Below are 12,522 nucleotides of genomic sequence, written 5' to 3'. Positions count from 1 at the left end.
AAAAGCGCATTTTTGTAAAGTTTTCTCAAGTCATAGATTTGTTGTATTCTCAGATCATAAAACTGACTTCTATGGACTCCACAGGAAGTTAAAATGTTAAACTTTTGCAAATTGGCTTTAATGGCTTTAATTGGCTTTTTACGAAGACAGGAAAATTATCACTTTTTTTTTATATACAAGCGATAATCTACTTTAAACTAATCTCAATTACGGAAAAGGGGATTCGACCTCGGTGCAATAGGAAGCACATATACTCTAGCCAACTTGCCTAAGCCATGCAGGAAATTATCAGTACTTAAAAACCCCCACATTGTACGGAACTTGCATAACTGAAGCTCCAAAACAAAGCAAGGGGCAAATGCAAACAGCAAATAAACCACTGTTTTAAAATTGAATTATAACAAAGCGTTCAGTTTTTGTTTTCTAAAACAGAAAGCATGACAAAATCCCCAAAGACACATGCACATATTTCTAAACTTGGCTAGAAATTAGTGAATAGTTGTAATACAAGGATTCTGCCTCCCAACTCAAGGAGAAAGGGAGAAGAGTATGACAATAAAATTCATATCTTCGGCAACAAAACTTGTAATTTGCCTCTAGATCAAATATTTACAGGCCTCGTCTAAAAACATGAACATTACTAGTAGCTTTACAGGTGCACAGGCATATTAATTGCTAAATGGATTGCTACAACTAAAAAGGCTGTGTTACATGCCAGAACAAACGTTTATGTGAAGGTATCATCACGATCTCCCTCCACTGTGTCACCCTCCTCCAAGTTGCTGAACTCGAGGTAATGGGTCGGCCGATGGTCCTCGTGATAGTACTCCCTAGGGGTCCCAAGCTTGATGCCATACTTCATGCTAGGCGTATGCTTCACCCCCATGAAGTTGTAGTTCCATGGCCCTGTGTCCGGAATCTGAAAACCAAGCAGCAATTAAACAGATTAGCTCCCCAAGTAAGAATGGAAACCATCCAATAATTTCATAAATTGCCAAACTGAGGTTAATGCACTAGTCTTACCATATAGAAACCAAGGAAGCGGTCACTGAGAAGCATCTGGACCTTCTCATAATGTGTGGGAAGGTATCCGTGAGGATTGCTTCCGGTGTCTTTGTTGACACGTCCCCACTCATAACCAGATGGAGTAAGTTTGTATGCAGTTAACGAGCAGGAACCTGGAGTGAAACTGCAGGTCAAGATGATGCATTTCTCCCCATCCCATTGCTTGGTGTTCTCTAAAATCTTTGCGTGAGTGGTGAGATCCTGCAAGACAACATTAAACATGGGTTATTTCTTGTCTATCACGTTCCTCTACAGGAAAAGACAAATATGACAACAGATAACAAGGATTGAAACATTAGTCATGTAAACATACCTGCGGAGAAAGCTGAGGAAGCTCATTCGGCTGCGTGTGCATCCATCCCAAAGGTTCCAAGTCGTTGAGAAAATCATGCTCAGGAAGAGCTGATGGAAGATGAACTTGCTGATGGGTCCCCCACTGTGGTGCCATGGCAATGCAACGAATCTCCTTAACCTGAGGGTTGTCAGGAGGGCTTATCCCATACAAATAACCGGCAATTTGTGTCCTCAGATCCGCAATGCAGATGAATTTTTTCAAAATGTTCTTTGGCATAATATAGGTGTAGCCTGTTTCCTGTAAAACCATTTGGGCTCCCACGTCAGTCAACAAATAAGAAGCACAAAGAAAATAGCAGCAAAGCATAGAAACTATCAAATTACTAAAGATAAAACCCTACCTTTATATCTTCTGAATTCACATATATATGATTGACACGAAGATATAGATTTGTGGCTGATATTGCCCTGACACGCCAATCAGTTTTGGAACCAAAAGCATTTTGCTCATAGGGACTCGTAGTGGTGACAATGAGTTCATCACCATGCACATTCGTAGTCCTTGTTGTGACTGCTGTCAGCTGACTGGCTTCTTTAGCCTGAAAATAAAAATTCAGCATTTTATATAAGTTAATCTATAACAACATCAAACAAAGGTCTACATATATAACAGAGTAACACAAAACATGTCTGCAAATGTATGTGTGTATCTGTGTGCATCACAATTTAAACCAACACAAAAGAAACATCACCTGTTTTTCTATCTCTGCAATCTGCTGCCTTTGTTGAGAAGGTGGAGTGATCTCAGCTCCAAGTATAATGTCACGGATCTCGGATTGTGTCAAGGCCGATGTATTCACATTGTTCTTTTTTGCGTAGTCTGATAATATGAGATCCCTTAGAGCAACCTCAACCTGCACCATATTTAGAGATATTTAACGTGTTGGAGATTCATGTAGAAGTACAAAAAGAGTCGAATAGCACCCCCACCCCCCAAAACAGCAAAAACCAAATAATCTAATTAAAAAGCAATTCCAATGAAACTTCTTTAAACCTTTCAAGACCAAAAATCAAAATCATTTTAAAATTTCTTCGACCCATCTTAATAAGTAACAGATAATTGACTAGAGTTTATCGTAGCAACTCTGATGGGACAATAAAAAACTGTGTGCATACAAACATTCATCTAAAGCAATGCATCATCAAGCAAAATGAAGACAGTGAAATTACCTTCATCCATTGATCATCAGAAAGAGAAGGCCAGATGTGGTGTGGCTCAGTAATGACTGTTTTATCAGGCTTCAATAACATCTTTGCCTTCTCATTGTTTACATGAAGTGCACGAAGAATCAGAATTAGTCGGGAGAATGCAGTGTATGATGAAATACTCTTCAACCAATCATCATAAATGTTGAACAGAACCATCTGCGGTTCAGTTGCCTTCAATATCAGATCACCAAATTTCTCAATCTTCAGACAAGCCTGGAAAGGAAGCTGCAGCTCACTTCCTTTTATGACTATATTGGGGAAATCAAGCAAATGAACCTCCAATGGATCCAACATTCCCTTACGAGTCACAATAATTTGCTTCGGCTGTTCTTCAACAGGCAGAGAGCGCACAAGTGCAGCAACTTCTTCAGCAGTTTTCCACTTGGCCAATTGACCAAGACGCTTCTGTCCGGCCCAGACACTTGTGTGGATAACCTGCAAAATATGAAGTTCAAAACCATCACAGAGAGAGAGAGAGAGAGAGAGAGAGAGAGAGAAGTTGATTTCAAAATATAACAGAAAGAAGAAGAAAAAATAGAAAGCATACCTTCAGGAACAGCTGACCAGTCCTTGGATTGAATATGAAAATAGCTCCATTGATGGGTTTTGTAGTGAGATTTCCTTCAAATGTTTTATGTATCGTAACACGATATACATTTGTGTCATCAACAAACCAAATAATTTGGTTGCTGAAGATCTCCCCATAGTTTTGGGATGACAAATATGGTTCCGTGGGCTCAGAAGAATAGAGCTGCAATCCTTTCCTTATTCGCTCCCTCAGCACATACAAGGCTGGATTTGACTGCAAGCACATGACGAACAATTAGTTTGCTGCTTTCTGTACAAATTATGATGTAATCAGAAGGTAGCATAAAAAATTCAATTGTTATTATTAACATACTTTCATGATCTTGTTCATTGCTTGTTGAAGCAGGGGTTTTGACCCAGGAAACCAGTTACCAAATGCAGAATGCAAATTATAAGCCAAATCGAGACCAATCATCACCCCTGCATGGAACACAATCACGATTACATTTACAAAAGACAGATACAAACATGTGAAGTAGTAATGCAACCGGAAAAACAACATACCTGTGGGAGAAGGATAGATAGACATGTTGTCAGTGGTATAGTCCATAAACTTAGCTCGGGTGTAACGCTCAATATCATGAGAATCATAGTCACCCCAACGGAGTTGTACATCTATCCAGTACTTGTTGCTAGCTTTCTGATCAAACACATCCTTTGGCTCAGCTACTAGACTAGGTTTCGACATTGGCCATCTATGAGCAGCAAACAGAAGAATGTCAGCACAGGAGCTGTTCATTTTGTAACTCTTCCTGGGATGAATTGTTTCCTTCTGCACTGTTTCAATTTCCAACGCATCCAACTCTTGATCCAAAACCTGACAGAGATCCATGACAACACTTTCATGAATCTTCTGCCACAAGTGAGCACGGAATATCTGAATCAGTGAAATCTTCAAGGTCGGAATCTTGCCGTGCATGAAGATTCCAGTTAAATCTAGCTGCACTTGGAAACCGACATAAACATTGGCACGATTTATGGTAGGCGACCACCAAAGAGTAAACCTACGATTGGGGATTTGGTTAAGCCCAGATCTTTGTGCATTGGTCAATTTCTTATACTTCATCGACTCCTCAAAACCAGATGCCTTCTCCCAGAAGAGCCCCTCCCAAGTAGGAAAGCTGCAATAATCAAAAGGAGTTCAGTAAGGTGTAATAACATATGTTAAAACTGACATGTATGTTTTCCACATCAACCACATATAAGTACCAACTCTTATATACATAATAGCACACAAAACACATGCTGCATATTATACATCTATTATATTTAAACAAGCATATCAACCACATAAATCTGCTATGATATTGATTGATCTTCCCATGTAATGATGTATTATGAATAGTTATAAGAAATAGCATAATGTTATATAGACTTAGGGTCTAGGATGATGACAATGGAAATTGACAGCTAAGCAAACTAAATAGAATAATGAACTTACTATGTTCCTTTGAATAATGTATGCTCAAGGATTCCCTCAACACCTCCAAGGGCTTGAATAACATCAGTTCGGTAGTTGTTTAAGTTCCATAATTTTCCATCATGCCTCTGGTGTGTCCACCAGAAAGGATTCTGTTTCAAAACTTGGTACTGCTTAAAATCTGTGCGAACTCTCCACCCCTTGTCATATGCTAAAGTGTGCCGATCCTTCTGGAACAAAGTATTTATTCGTGGAATTCCCCTATCCCATGAATCCTGTCAATCAAATTAAAAAAGACACTTCAGAATAAATAATTTCCTGATGGTACTCTCCAAATATTTGAAACCAATTATGCCCACTAGATAAGAGTCAACGGGGAAGAAATTGCAGTAGAGTGGATGTAAAACTACAACCCACAAAAAATGAAAAAGAATAAATTAAAATTTACAAAACAATTTTTTTTTAAATGATAGAAAAGCATATGGAAAACTGGACGAGAACAAAATACTTACTTCCAAATCTTCAAGCGTTAGACGCCTATTTTGTGCCTGAGCTTCCTGCCTTTTCAGTGCATATTCTGCCCAAACACGCTGTGAATCTATAAATTCACTCTCCCATGGTTGTATGTAACGGTAAAGATTTGGAATCAGCTGGTCCTCTTCATGACTCATTCCACTCCTAAAGTGAGTCACACCAACATCCGTCTGCTGACTGTATCGGAGGTCACTTTGTGGAATCAATATATGACCCATAGATAACATACCAAGTCCTCCGATTTCTTTTGGTGTGTAGAAAATGACAGGCGGAAACCTGCTAGGCATCTTTGAATTCAACCCAATCTTAATACGGGTCTGTATTTTATTTTCACACTTGACCAGCAAATCCAGCAGCTCTTGTGTATGTACAGTTGCTTCACGGAAGTAAGTCATAAGACCAATAAGTGCTGTATTCCATTTGTTGACAATTTTTGTAAATGTTGTAGACCCTGAAGACATAAGAATCTGCCTCACACGATTTTCAAACACCTTCATGTGTTCATCATCAACCCGTAAGAAAGCAACTGCAGTCCTCTCCTTTGTCTGTTCATTCTGCAAATTCCAGACCCCATCCCTCGTGTTGCTAAATGCTTCTTGACTCATTCTTATCTTGGGAAGTATCCGAACTTCAAACCCACACATGCTGAAAAGCAAATTTGGATTATCCTTACTGTAAACAGAAACAAAGCTGTTTTCCCACTCCAAAGTGGTGATACTTCGAGGAAGACGGTTCTTCATATCCCAAAAAACACTCCTACCAAGATTGACATCATGTTTCATGAGCCTCATTCTGGCATCTCTTGGCCAGCATTTCTTATTATTGTATCCAACCATATTTTCATTATTGGGATCTGGATGCTCAGTCAGATATCGCTGGATAAGGTCTCGAGCCTCTTCATGAGTGAAGCGGAACAAGATATGCACCCTGTCTATGTATCGAGAATACAGCCTGATAGGATGCCGAGTCTCAACCTTTGTGTCCCAATAAGTGATGAACTCATTTGGCATCTGGGGTGGACCAGCAATCTCACTGGCTCGAGTCAATCCAAGAAGCAACAGATCCAACACAAGCCCATAATACTGTACAACAAACGATGCAAACTGAAGACCACGTATAAGACCATAAGAATTTGTATGACTCATATCTTTGTAAGACAATACCACGTTGTTTTTTGCAGTGACATAATCAGCAATATTATGGTCAAGGACAAGACGTAGAAGCCTATTTAGCATTGTCAAGTCAATCTTTTCAAAGAACTTCTCAAACTTCGTTTGAAGCATCACCACACACTGCCCCTCACTTGTGTCCCATATGCTCTGTAAATTGTTTATTCCCTGACACCATTTATAAACCAAGAGTGGGGGTGGCTCAGAATCTGCAGGCTTGATCCAGTTTGGAAAGAGATGACGTTTGTCACCCTCATACCATAAATATTGATCAAGATATGCATCCGTAATCTTCTCAAGAGGTTCAATCTCATAAACTGGAATAAGATAGCTATACAAATCCATGAACTCAATACCAACTTCTTTGAAGGCACGCTGAGTGAGCAAGTGCCGCTTAATTCGTGACAATGCCTCATGTGGATTATCATAGGCTTGTTCAATGAGACCCAGCTCCTCTCTTTGCAGCTGGTTCAATCTTACAGCCACGCTATAAGATTCCTTCAGCCTCTCCAGAGCAAGGATAAGTAGCTTTGTATCATGTTTGTATGACAATGGAGGGAATGGAATGGGGCTGAACTTTCTCGACTCCAACCAGTGCACTGTTGTCGTGTAGATTGCAACTGCCTCTTCAGGTGTAACATATGGACCATCTTTCAGATAATTGTGCTGTCGCTCCTGCTCTGCCTTTAGCCAAAGGCGAGTTAATCTTCCAAGATTCTTCCGACAAACTGTCTTATCTACTGTAGCACCTCTTCTTATGCGCTCACGATTATAGTGGGCAACATTTGTCCACCAGTCTGCCTTTGATTTGACATAACGAAGGATCATATTCTCAATAGGAACTGGCAAACCAGGAACCTTCCAAGGAATATTTGCTTTCCAGCAACGCCAAGCCTCACTCAGATGTTGCAAGATAGTTCTTGCCTTATTTTGCTTGATGCCCTCCGGCATGGCATCAAGAACGTCATGCATGACAGCAGCTCGAAGCTCCAAGTCAAAATGGCTTTCAACACGCTGCTTAGTTACAGTCTTTGCCACTCCTTTCGAATGCCGCCCTTCAAATTGCCTTGCAAGTAAATTTCCCAACCACCGTTCTAGAAGAGGAACTATGCCCCGAAGGAAGAACAACCATACCCTCCACATTGGTGCCCAGAACCCACATCCGGGTCCTTTCCCCACTGGCCCAGTATTGAACCGATAGTAAATCAAATGCTTCAAATCCTTGCACATTCTAATCTGCCGCATCAACCTATACTTGTAACGGTACATTCCAGTCAACTGACCAACATGAGAAAATGTGTATTGCAAGCCATCAGCCAATTGGAAGGCATCAACATTACCCAAGCGGAACTGGATATTAGCATCAACTACAAGCTTTGTCAACCGCAAGATTTCACGGCAAAGATGAAAAGCATTACCAAACCGAGATTTCTTACGCTCTTTTGTTGTCAGTGTTTTCACAGGCTTCAGATTAAAATTATAATCAAGATGAAGGTAGTTCAAATTTTTCCTATGAATCAACAGATTTAGCATGTTATAACCCTGCTTACAAACTTGAAGACCCGCTTCAGCCCAATCAAGCTCTGTAGTCTGGAAAAATTTAGTAGCTTGAAGAGATCGAAACAAATGTTTCTTCTTTTGAGCCTTAGGTGGTCTATGATGTAGCTCATTCAACACAAAACACTTCAGCAATTTCTGATAGCTGACCCGAACTTTAACTGGATACGACGGAGGGCAATGTTCCTTATACCACTCTGACACAAGGGGTATATCTTCTGCTCGACGTGTCCGACCAGATCTCATGTTAAAAGGGCGTGGAGCAAACAAGAGGGAGATTCCAGCAGCTGTGGTGTCAGTATAAAGCTGAGTATCTTGTAGAAATGGTCCCACCCCCTCTGGTAAACCAAAAACATCATCTTCCTCCTCATCAAAAGTTTTCTTCTCACGCCGCTCCTTGTTGGTGCTGGGTATTGGGTGTATCAATGGATCATAATAAAACGCCGGTAGATCAGGATCCTCGGTTTTTATGTACATCACCATGGGTGTGTGATACACACAAAGCTTTACCTTCCTGGGTCTATTGTTGTAGAGATGAGGGAATGCAATTCTGTACTCTGTTCTGAGAGGTGACCGAATAATGAGTTTATTAATGTCATTAAACTCATTCCAGTCCTCATCCCCTTTCTCCATATCCCGATACAATGGTTCAAATTTAGGTCCACCTGCAAAAGGTGTAGCAAAACAAAAGATGAGCATCTAAGTTCAAAGCTAAATACACCAACACACAAATATCTTAAGTCTGCAACAATTTCCAAAACCCATTAACCTTCATTACAGAACAGAGCTGTATTAAGGTTCAAATGAGGAAAACAGTGACCAGCATAGCATATCCGAAAACCATAAACATAAAACTGGCCCAGCCACCAACACCCAACATGGCTAGTAAAATGTATGTGTGGAACAATACTTAATTGCAGTAACAAGTTGACCAAAATTTCCCTAGACTGCAAATTCCACCACTTAGACTCTTACAAAGTGTGAAGACATTCGGTCAAACAGGAACCTAAAATACCTAACATGAACCCCCAACAGACCCTTTGGATCTGACAACTATTAATCCCACAGCCAGAATTATCAGAAGAATGAATCACAAACCAATTCAAAAACCACTGATGACATATTGAAGGTTAATGACATAAGGACACGCACCATAAACCACAAATGAAAAAAAGAGAAAATAAAATGACAGGTTTTCCTTTTGACAAGAACAAAAGTAAGTAACAAGAAAAGAGAGAAAATATGCATACCAGGGATGCACATATTAAGTGCTTTGGCTGTAAAAAAGGACTCCATGTCAAACAAGTAGAAATAATTGCGGTCAATCAAATCAGAAAGTAGCTGTCCTGCAAGTCGATGAAGGGTTGCCATGATTGGAAGCGAAAGATGCCACTTCCGATAACTTGGACCATTAATGAGCTTTGTCTTAACAAGAGGTTTATGGTCATAAAACCAAGTATACACAGCAGAATCTTCTTCTTCATCTAACTCCAGTTGAATTGGCTCTAGGGGATCAACATCTAACAGATTATCAGCATAGTCTAATGGAGGTTCTTCGTCATCAAATGGCGGAAACCGCATTCTTTTGAAATGTCGACGATCCCTCTTCTCTCTTCTCATCATAATCCACATTGTACCCCACTGTACAAAAAAAAAAAAAAACCAAATCCACTAAATATCATCAAAAGGAGGTATAACAGACCAGCAATTTCAAGAACTGGATGACATTATCTAATTTAAGCAGCATATAAACGATATGAAAGAGAGATAAGTACCTGAGCCAAATAGATGGGTTCAACAACCCAGGGTATTTCATTCACAAATGTAATTGCCCCGGTTATATGATACAAGACCTTCACATCACGGACCTGTTACAGCATTAATTAATAAAATGAGCTGGCTGTTATGTAGAAAGCATGTGATTAATAAATTTAAGCATCCAAATGAAAAGTTTGCAAGCATATGCAAGAGATATAGAATAGGTACCTGCTCCCAGGGCATTGGCATATTCTCGAGGAGCTTGTATACTGCATGTGGAACAAATTTAAGTGCTCCTAGATACACTCGTTTATCATGACGAAATTTCTTCGAAGACATGTCCCCATGGTCCCTGTCAAAATAAACACAAACTTAATTATCATGCAGGTGAGATCTATGTACTGTACTAATTTCATGATTACAAGCGCATTCATTACATGAAACCAAGCGAAGGCCACACTTGAAACAAAATATGGAATATAAGTTAAAGATTAGAAGCATGAAACAACATATATCATCTGGATAAAAAGTGATAAAGCATAAGAAAATCATACTCGAATTGAAATCCCTAATTTCTAGTTGAGGAATTGTTGTCCAGATCATCTTGCATATTCCACCAAAAAAAACCCATTTAGCTACTGCTCGTTTTAGTGTTCCATCGACACTACAAAAAGTTTCTCCTGCAATATTTAACCCCTCGACAATAACAATGAATCACAAACACCTAAAGCAACCTAGCCTCTTCAATAACCTCATTTACAGGCTTCGTGAGCAATTTCAACTAAGAAACACTAACACAAACCTATTATTCATTCTCCTTCGTATAGATTTTCTAGTCACTTCTTTGTCCAATAAGCACAAAAACACAAAGTAAATCCAATTATCCAAAAACTAACCTTAAGATCTTTCAAATCCAAAACGATAAGGAAAACTATATGCATCAAAAATTAAACAGAAGAAAACTAACCTAATGATCTTCCTGACATGTTCAGGAGGCATGTCCTCTTTCTGCGACTCGACAAAGCCGAACTTGCGCTTATCGCTGTACCGCTTGGAATTGAGCTGCTGCCATTTTCGGGCCTTCTCTTCGAGCATGGCCTCGGCATCAGCAGGGGAGGGCAATACCGTGTAAGAGGGCTGAGCCGCCGGCGGTGGCGGGATCGACGAACCGCCGGTGCCAGGCGGCGCTATCTGGCCGTTGTTCCACATACTGCGGAACCAAAACCGAATCGAGTATCAAACTCTGCACAAGGATTGTGAGAGAGAGATGGATAGAGTTTGCCTGCTCGTGCTTCCGCGCGAAGAAGCCTTCCGAGCTTCAATGGCGGTTCGAGTTTTCTAGGGTTTTGCGGGGTTTGGCTCTCTTCTCTCAGTGAGACAGAGAGAGTGAGAGATGTTAAGAAAAAAGTGCGGGTCTGAGATGTGGTATTTATTTTTGCTAAAGAGACAAAAGGCGGTGGCAAGTAACGGTAGTCGGGGGAGCGAGGACCAGACCGCTTCTGGACATGGGCTTCTTTTAGATTGAATTCTAGTGTGGGCCTTTGGATTAACAAATTATTTTTATTCCGGCCCACTAACAACGTTACAACACCTTAGGGCAATTATTTAGACTTAATTTATGGTGTGTTTGCTAATCAGGAATTGGAATTCTCATCAAGAATTGAATTCTACTTATGGAGGATTCCTGCATTTACTTGACTTCAAGGAATTGGAATTCTCATCAAGAATTGAATTTCATCTATGGAGGATTCTTGCATTTACTTCGCATCAAGGAATTGAAAAGTAAGTGACACAAAATTAGGAATTGAATTTCTGATTTTGAAAGAATTTAATTCTTGGGTGGGAGGTGGTATTCTAATTCCTAAAGAACTAACCAATTAGGAATTCATCTTTTTAACCTATTATATCCTCACACAATTTTTTAAATTTCAAATTTGTCATCTACTTTAACCTAACAACAAGGACATTTTAGTAATTAGTACCACTCCTACCCAAATTTCATATGATTTAGTAAACAACTTCAATAGGAATCCGGAATCTAACTCCTCTCAATCCATATGGTTTGGTAAACAACTTCAATAGGAATCCAGAATCTAATTATCCTCAATCAAATTCCTCCTCAATTCAATTTCTCCTAATCCAATTACGGATTAGTAAACATGCCATTAGTGATTATACTTTCAATAATCTATCTACTAGCCTACCTACACGAGCGTGCGGAAGATATTTTTTCCATGGGTGATTTTATTTGAACTCCACAATCTGCTCTTTTGATCCCACATACTTTTTACATCACATAACACTTTAGTGAAATTTAAAATGACTCTTTGCACCCATTATTTCTTCTTAAATTACCCTCACAAACCTAAACCCATCACACACTTCTTTTTTACACCCCATCAATTAACCCCGTCGAAAATCTAGGTATCCCTAAACCCCATCGCAAACCCGTGTCTCCCTAAATCCCATCGCAAACCCAGGTATCCCTAATCCCCATCACAAACAACACTACATTGAAAGGAAACAGCTTATGTGGCACATCACCTCCGAAATGCCACGATTCTGCTGCACTTCTACGACGCCACTAATCCCAAGTCAAGAAGAATGACGCCACCAATCCCACGTTGTGAAGAACTCAAGGTTAGCCTTCAATTTTGATTTGTAACTTTATATTTCTCAGTGATATTTCAAAAATTGGATGTGTTTTAGAGTATAGAGATGTATTTCTGGTTGTGATTTTGTTGAAAATGGATGTATGGGTTCAAACTTGGTTTTGCGAATATAAATGTGTAAACCTTGTTGGGGTTGTAGGAACATGATGGTTTGATAAATAAGTCTGATTAGGGTTGCAAAAACGTATGTAGTGAG

At 39.7% G+C, this 12,522-nt stretch overlaps 1 protein-coding gene across 1 annotated transcript; it reads right to left on the bottom strand.

Moving 5' to 3' along the window:
- Positions 1-466: 466 nt before the first annotated feature.
- SUS2 (Pre-mRNA-processing-splicing factor) lies at positions 467-11,059 on the bottom strand. The gene is made up of 15 exons (XM_021970993.2): positions 10,622-11,059; positions 9,883-10,006; positions 9,672-9,764; positions 9,147-9,537; positions 5,149-8,561; positions 4,658-4,911; positions 3,721-4,337; positions 3,530-3,636; positions 3,176-3,430; positions 2,590-3,063; positions 2,112-2,273; positions 1,761-1,958; positions 1,379-1,657; positions 1,024-1,266; positions 467-919 (listed from the first exon to the last, which is right to left on the bottom strand). Exons 1-15 carry the CDS (start codon positions 10,861-10,863, stop codon positions 728-730), a joined length of 7,044 nt encoding a protein of 2,347 aa, XP_021826685.2. The 5' UTR covers positions 10,864-11,059; the 3' UTR covers positions 467-727.
- Between the last annotated feature and the right edge of the window lie 1,463 nt (positions 11,060-12,522).

This window comes from Prunus avium, chromosome 3 (assembly GCF_965620075.1).
Source record: "Prunus avium chromosome 3, drPruAviu1.hap1.1, whole genome shotgun sequence".
NCBI lineage: Eukaryota > Viridiplantae > Streptophyta > Magnoliopsida > Rosales > Rosaceae > Prunus > Prunus avium.
Note: the sequence above shows the minus strand (reverse complement) of the source record. Positions and strands in the feature narration are given on the sequence as shown.

What these genes read in the sequence shown, in the direction of transcription:
- SUS2 (XM_021970993.2), bottom strand. Translation starts at nt 10,863, where the DNA reads ATGTGGAACAACGGCCAGATAGCGCCGCCTGGCACCGGCGGTTCGTCG. An exon ending in TAACGCTTGAAGATTTGGAA is followed by an intron (nt 4,912 to 5,148) that starts GTAAGTATTTTG and finishes TTTGATTGACAG; the next exon opens with GATTCATGGGATAGGGGAAT. An exon ending in TTCCTCAGCTTTCTCCGCAG is followed by an intron (nt 1,267 to 1,378) that starts GTATGTTTACAT and finishes GTTGTCTTGCAG; the next exon opens with GATCTCACCACTCACGCAAA.